The sequence below is a fragment of the Haliotis cracherodii genome, unplaced genomic scaffold (assembly GCF_022045235.1).
Source record: "Haliotis cracherodii isolate W230 unplaced genomic scaffold, xgHalCrac1.p SCAF_15, whole genome shotgun sequence".
Classification (NCBI taxonomy): Eukaryota; Metazoa; Mollusca; class Gastropoda; order Lepetellida; family Haliotidae; genus Haliotis; species Haliotis cracherodii.
Window position 1 is genome coordinate 21,784,775 of NW_027266270.1, and position 8,451 is coordinate 21,793,225.

At 36.4% G+C, this 8,451-nt stretch overlaps 1 protein-coding gene across 1 annotated transcript; it reads left to right on the plus strand.

The window, feature by feature from the left end:
* The first annotated feature begins 2,349 nt into the window (after positions 1-2,349).
* LOC139461946 (CD82 antigen-like) lies at positions 2,350-7,733 on the plus strand. The gene is made up of 8 exons (XM_071243431.1): positions 2,350-2,415; positions 3,578-3,784; positions 4,487-4,561; positions 5,185-5,292; positions 5,908-5,970; positions 6,553-6,657; positions 7,131-7,214; positions 7,662-7,733. The coding sequence occupies exons 1-8, from the start codon at positions 2,350-2,352 to the stop codon at positions 7,731-7,733; spliced, it is 780 nt and encodes a 259-aa protein (XP_071099532.1).
* Positions 7,734-8,451: the final 718 nt, after the last annotated feature.

Sequence of the window (8,451 nt, forward strand, 5' to 3'; positions counted from 1 at the left end):
ATTGTGATTATATATGGACCTACTTTATTTTTATTTCACTTCAACAATTCGGCTTTTTGTAGGATATAAGATCCGAAAAGATTCTTTATTCATTTCGGTTGTGTATTTTGAAAGTAAAATTCCATTTTATAAACAGTGAACAAAGTCGTGTAATGATAAAGTGTCAGGTTCATACACTCATCTGGTTTAGAGAAGGAGTCACGACAGATCGGTGACAGACCAACTAACGCTGTACACTCACTTGAACTTTGAGGCTGAACTGAACTTTTTTGGCCACTATCCGAAGGATAAGAAGTTTTTATGAGGAACATACCTGTACATCATTAAAAAAACATGGATGACACCAAACAGGTTTTGGGATAGTGTTCTTTACTTTATTTTTATCATTCTTGTTCGATCTATAAGATAAGCTGAAAGTATTAGCGAGAAAAAAATCCATAATCATAAGAAATCTATACTGAAAGTTGTCAGAGTCGTATGTCGCTCTTTGAAATCTCGGTAGAAAGGGAACGCTCGAATGTACCTCAAATGTTGTGAAATGTAAACATCAAATGACGGAGCTGCATGAATAGCTCGACATATAAGGAAAGTTGACTAATGGTAAGGTGAAGTCATCTCTCTTGTCATACAGTCTTGTGGAAAGTGTGAAACTGTATATTTAGGCATAGATCTAAATATGAAACAGGCGGTCTCAACGGTCTCCTTTATTTCTTGTTCAGGTGGGTAAATCAGAGGAAGGGTATTTGAAATTGAATGGTTATTTGAACGATATCAGATCATCGAAGCTTAAGTTAAACTTCTTTTGACTTTGCCAATCCGAGCAGAAATTCCGATTCATTTGCATAAAGAAAACGATGAGCAAGAAGGGGAGCACATTTGGTGCCCATGGGAATGGCTACTTCTTTCCAAAATGTCTTACCCCCAACGTTTACCTGTTGTCAGTGAAGTCCCGCATTTCACATACTGTTTTTTATCAGTAAATGGCAGATGGCATTTACTTTCATTTTTGGTAAATTGACTTCTGAAGATACATATGTGACTGTATCTACGGTCACCACAGTTTGTAAAAAAAAGCCCACATGGCCCAAGGGGTGCAAGCTCCGACGTTCATACAGTTTGGCCCTCACTCTATAAAGGTTCATACTCCAATGAACTCACTCAAAGTGAAGGTCAATTCTTAAGTAAATATAAAGATTTGATTATTACTATGTATGACTCCGAAGACGTATTCTGCTACCAATATGATGGTCATAACCACAAGTGACTTCCCTACTTATTCCGTGCGTGATATTGTAATTGGCTGAATGCACAACTGAAAAGAGGAACCAGAATGGGAATAAACCTATTCTGTCCCATCTTTCAGTCATCCAAGTCTGTCTGAACTTCCATGATATGTCTGTCGTAGTTCCCACTGATAAACCCTAAAAGAAAAATACAATTAATTGAGTGTTTGATGGGAGAAAATGGTATGAGTTACATATTAAAACCATATTAAGGTCAGTATGTTAACTGAGATACTTTTGGCATGACACATGAAGACAGGTCCAATTCCTTTTTTGACTGGTTTTCAAAGCTCCATTAAAAATCCGTACTCAGAACGACATATTGCAGGTTCTGCATACGTAACACCAAATCCCTGATCCTTGTCTCAAAGATTAACCATAATCATTAACACTTTCTATATATCCACAGACAGTATTTGAGACAAGTGGAATTATCACAATGTCGATTCTAAAAAATTCGAAGGATTTGCTTGAATTTGTGCAATCTCAGAAAATAACCAAATCAAGTTGAATTGTGTCAAAATATTTGATTTTACACCTTTGTATACATGTACCACAATCCCACACTACAAACTTGGGGGAAAACTTCATTCCTTGATCGATGGGACATTTGTTCCTAAACGTGGTTGCCATAGCTATATTTACATCTCTATCTTCAGGTCGAGGCAATTTGTCAAAAATGAAAGCTAATATCATCTAAAATTAGTTCACTAGGAAATGTACGGATAAGCCCTACTAACATGACAGTCTCCGAACAATCTCTTTCAAAGTGATAACATATGTTTAAATATCTGCAAATTGATAGAACAGAACATTTTTTTATGCTGACATTGTATTCAAAACATCGAAATGCGTGTAGATAATAGCTACGTTAAATCTACTGGTCTGTTCAGGTAATTGGGAGTATCATTGTAGCAAAAGTGGTTAAAAAGTATGATAAGTTTTTCAACTTAGATTAGTTGCTTATATGAGTTATGTTGTGCTTCAGAGGTAAACTCTAAGGTCAAACTTCTCACCTACATCTGTTACACCTGGAGCAATATTCCTCAAGACTACACACGCTAAGATGGAACTGGGCTGGTGCACAAAGACCTTCAGGTGCCTCTTCATCTTCTTCAATGTCATATTTGCTGTAAGTTGCTTTTCCTCCTCACCTAAATATAAACTTTTCTGAAACCCTCCTATTTGATACAATTAAAGTCTGTTCAACTAGTTACTCAAGCAACATTTACAATGTGTTTTACTTTGTAACCTTGTCAAATAACTACAGCAGGAAACAGCAAATGTTATTATTCAACAGAACCGTTATCATACCTTACTGAATTATATGATGATTACTATATATATTAATTTCATACTTGTCACGACATGGCTGAAATATTGCCGATGTGACGTAAAGCATTAACTCACTCACTCATTAATTTCATGACGCATTCTATGCTATGAGATGGCACTCGCATTAGTTTTGTGACGCATTTCATGCAGACATTCATGTGAACATTAATTTCAGATCCCCTCCTTGCTCATCCAATTTTGCCAAAAACGTTTCACTTAAGCTTCATGTACATAAATGATCTGATATTAATCGGTAATGGTCAAATAGCCTGTGACCTTCCACTGATTTATTCACCTGAGGTCGCCATAAAAGAGACGAGAGAAACAGCCTCGTCTGCTTCATATCTAAATATATGCATACAGATTCAGAGTGACAATAATCTATCCATAAAACTTCAATGTTCCCTTCATGTTGAGCAATATCCTCTAAACTCAAGCCTTTATTCTCTTCATTTCACAACATTTGAGGTACAATTCAGATTTATATATTTACAGTGTATGCCTATCAGCAGAGATTTCATATGATTTTGTTTATGTTTGTAATGTATGCAAATATAATCTTTACGTTTGGTTACCATACCGGACAGGGCAGGTAATACGTCTTCACATATAAACTTAATGCTTTTAAAGTTAGCACTATGAGTGAGTGAGTGAGGACACCGTAATACACCAGTATTACTACATTTACTCGTGAACTTTGTGCTCATAATACAATACAGGCCCGGAGAATCCAGCAAGCTTTGAGTTTGTGACTACGAAGAGCCGAATTCGATTCCCCAAAGCTGTACAATGTGTTGAGTGTGTATTCTGGTATGGTTTTGTGCACTAGTGCTGAAATATCCTCTTACAAGAAGCACATTTGCAACTGAAATCTGATTTATGCATATTTTCTGAATATATTAACCGGGAACGTATTCTATGTCACAATGATAATGTATTGAGATCTTGAATCTTTACAGATTGTCGGAATAGCCACAATAGGACTTGGCATTTTTTTCAAAGTGAACCCCTTTATTACTTTCATCACTCAAATTAAGCTGGATGGAAGTAGTACATTTCTCGCCAACATCGTCTGGATCATCATTGGCATTGGGGCCCTTGTGGTCTTTGTTGGCTTCTGTGGCTGTGTCGGAGCTGCTGCCAGGAACAAGTATTTGCTAGGAATGGTATGAACAAACAACATTTTACTAACATTTTTCATAACATTTTACTTGTTGCTGTATATAATTATAGAAAAGCGTGGGTAATTGTTCACCACTATATCCAATGACACAATAACATCCAAGCAACGATAATAGATCACAGAAATATCAGTTACTACAATAGCATCATAGCAAAGACTACAGTTCATGAGGACATGTACTGGCACAATTGCATATAACAAAGATAATTGTTTACAGCATTATACATTGACACATTAGTGAACACATTAGCAAGGACTACAGTTCATTAGGGTATTTTCTGGCACAGTTGTATCTAAGCAAAGGTAATGCTTTACAGCATTATACATTGACACAAGACTGAAGAGTAGAAACAACCCCTTAGTCACCGCTAATCCTTTCCAATGTATTGTATATGATTACTTACCATGACATGTTCGTTCACACATGACGCCCCTGATCACATCTGTCCAATTGAATCCCTTATGGTGTCATAAAACTTAGGTATGAGTGAATGTTATTTTACAATACCGAAACAATATTTAAGCAACAGTTTAAAAACGCTATATGTAACAGACAAACCAGTGTGTGTAATAGCACAAGTAACAGTCCATGCCCCAAGGGTACGTTGAAACTGCGTACCTGACACTGTTTTTTAGCTCTTATGTAATGTTCATATCGTATAATAGTGTGCTCTTAATTATTCAGTACATCGCCTTTTCCCTGATCATCCCCATCGTAATGCTGGTGTTCTTCATATCGGCAGCCAAGTACTTTGATCTGGTACGTCTAACCCACAATGTGAAGGACATATCCTTTCATCTTTTTAACGCGGTTACCTCGCATAACAATTTAAAGAATGGCATACTTCTTTTTTTACGGCAAGAATTATAATCTTAGTTTCATTTGAAACATTGATCATAGACTTTTGGCCTGCCCAGGAGTCGCATCTCACATCACCAATCAAGAGGTGCAACTCACTACACCAATCAAGGGTTGCAGCTCACGGGCCCATCCCACACACCCATCAACACTTAGAACACTTTAACAGATTTCTCACTTTCAATATTGTTATACTTGTCTGTTCTCCACCTAGTGTGCAATTGTTTCTGACGTTTGTCTTCTCTTGACTCATGTAATTTTAACCTTTTGCTCAAAGTTTCAAATATGCTGTCTTAGTGGGGATGATAGTTCCAGGATCTATTCGGGCATCAACAAAATCATAGTATCAGAGACATGTAACGTCATTTTCGAGCGCCTCCAGGAAATACGTCCCAAAGGTGTTATCTTCAGAAAGCGGAGGATGGTGCTGAGGCTAGTCGTGAACTACTTTTTTCTGAACGACTAAATCACAGACATTTCTTTATATTTTATAACCCGTTCATACATATGTTTAATGTTTTCAGGGAAAGGATAGAGACCATTTCAGTAGCACCCTTAAAAACCGTTTGCAGAACAAGTACAGCGAGAATGCTACCGAGTTCACCAAACCTTGGGACTATGTTCAAAAACAGGTAACAGGAAACAGCTTTATGGGCAGAATGTACCTTTAATCAGGAAAACGATACCCAAACCAATGTGTCCAATGCTACTTTACTTGAATTGAAACGCACCATCGGCAATATTTCAGAAAATTCATGGTTGTCACGCCACTGAATGATGTGGTTTGTCTGTGCAGGAACTGTACATGTAGCTCACTCGAGCAGATCAACGTTATTATCTAAGAAAATAAAGTAATTTCACGGATCTTTTTTATGTTTATTTTAAGATTTGTTAAGACCGTATACAAGATGTTTATATTTGCTTTTCTTTCACATGAATCCCTTCATGTGTTAACTGTAGTTTACTGACTGGTGTTTTATGCACGGGGCAACATGTACATACATACATGGCCATGATATTGTCGAAATCGTAAAACTATGATTATTGCAAAGGTTTTGCCTCTTTTGTTTACATAACTATTCAACCTCACTTATTAAAGCAGAAAATGTCTTTGTTTTGATAGCATGTCCTCCATTATAAAAATGTATTTGCATTTCATATGCATATACAAGTAACAGACTTAAAAAGCCCTCACTCTACCTTTCAGTCTAGGGGTCCAATCTAACACCGAATCCTTATCTTTACAGTTACATTGCTGTGGCGTTCGCGATTACAGAGATTATGATGCGGTGTTTACTGGCAATGATAAGGTGTGTACCGTGATTTTATTGTTTCAAAGAAGGTATTGTAAACAATAATTAATAATGAGTTATAGTTCGATACACAACTCATGCCTCCATTTTGGCTATAAAGTCGTGTCCATGGTGGTATTTGTAAACGTACCATGTTGGTTCATTAATGCGTGCAATTTGTAAAACATTCAGAGCTATATGGGCTTATTCTGCTGTGTATATGATACCTGCATGCCATGGGCATCGCTACACCCACGTTCGCAACGTATTTATGTATTATGTCATTCCCCGTGCACCAACTGTGTGACGTCATAAAGATGATTATTAGCGCGCCCTCAGTAAACTCCGCCTTGGAAGTGAGACGTGTTGTAAATGCACCTTTTTATAATAAAGGCATTGAAAAATAATGAACAATAACAGCGGACTAAATATCATTAAAGCTAAGAAAAATGTAATTTTCGATTAACATGTCAAATTACTATCAAAGATGTATTATCACCTGACTCATGACTCACTAATAATCGCAAAACATGACAATTGATGTATTCTCAAACCAAACAGCCGTCCATACGGTCAAAATATTTGTAAAACATGTTTCAGGGGAAATTGCCAATTAGCTGTTGTGTGTCATCAGCTGATACTGATCTTGACGCAATTTGGACCAGCAGCAGCAACTTCTGCCCGAATCAGCTGATGTATTCTGAAGTAAGAGAGAAAGAGAGAGCGAGAGAGAGAGAGAGAGCGAGAGAGAGAGAGAGAGAGAGAGAGAGAGAGAGAGAGAGAGAGAGAGAGAGAGAGAGAGAGAGAGAGAGAGAGAGAGAGAGAGAGATTCTTTTCTAAAATTTCCGAGGATCATAATTCTAGCGTATCTTAAACTATATGTTTCATAAATATTTTATGCAAGATGTGGTGAATGAGTTATCCGTACATCTCGTCCTAATGTTCTGGATATCTTAGTCTCATCTTAATAACCAAACCTATATAAGCATACACACATACCCTTCTCAAATAAATACTTCTCGGAATTTATCGGACCATGGAAAAGTCATTACGGTAGTTCCGTGTCGATGTAAATTTAGTTTTGTTTTTACTGAACTATTTTTCCAACATGCATGTGAACATCAGGTACGGCCATGTTTACGTTGATTTTGATACGCATGTGTCTGTGTATCTTACAGGGATGTTCCTTACAACTACGTTATTATCTACGCGTCTTTGGGAACATAGGCATTGTTGCTGACACCGTTATCGTTGCGTTGGCAGTAAGTATCTTGTTGCGAGTTAAACAGACAATGATTAGGCAGATTATCTTTGAATAATTACATACGGAACACATGAGAGAAATATAACCGAAAATACAAAATAGTTGTCCATATCAATTACAATAGAGATATATATTTTCACGGATATGGTACTGACAAAGGTGGAAACATAATCAAAATGAACCGGGATTCGAACCAACGATCATTGCGTGCCCAAGAGAGGCAACTTGGCACACTTATATAGAAACACGTACACATTGGTACAGTTGTATCCACCCATCAATATTTGCCTTCATCAAAGCGAATGATACACAGATAATGCTGACTTTCCCCTTAAGAGGAGACGCCTTAATTGTGTTTCTCATGCTGGACACATTTTAGAAACTCTGAAGGAAATTTTATGATAAAGATATAAAGTTAACGATAATTTTACTTCTTTTTTCCCAGATCATCGGAATCATCATTGCCGCATGTTTGTGCAGAAGAAATGCTGAAAAGGAACAGTATTCTACATTATAATATGTGATATACTACCGATCAGTGTCGAATAAACAAGTGCACATTTGAAATCTCTATCCACTATTACTATGCCGCCTTATGTAGTTATATTGGTAATCAAGTTACAGTGATACATAGAACTGTAATACTGTTTGGAACTGTCCACAATAAACTAATAAAGCATACTTTAGAAAGCAATTTGGATTCACGTGAATCTTTTTCAGAGATGAGGTAAAATATGATTTAATGACGAGTTCAATGTTATTTCAATTACATTTACGCTTGAAAATGAAGAAATATTTTAAATTAATGAAATATCCATCAATTATATTTTGTGTACTTGGTCATTATTCCTAATTAATTGCCATAAGTTCAAACTGCAATTTCTTTAAAGAACAAAGTTTTAGAAAAGAGTTCAATTAGACAATATTATTATTTAGGAGTCAAATTGAAGAAGGCAGGTTAATAATAACTTTTGTTTTTAATAAAGAATGGATTTTGAGGACATTTATATTTAGAAAGCTTAAGGGGTCTCCACGGAATTATCTTTTAAGTGACCACGGTATATGGTCAATATATTCAGAGATCATGTCATGAAACCTGGCTACAATTTCTATAAACCATATTATTAAAATAATGAAAGGATAAAGATGGTTATACGCGTGAGCTTGAAAGCATGTATCCTACGTGTTCTTACACCACATCATGTAAATATTTTCTGCCAGTTCATCACAGAGTT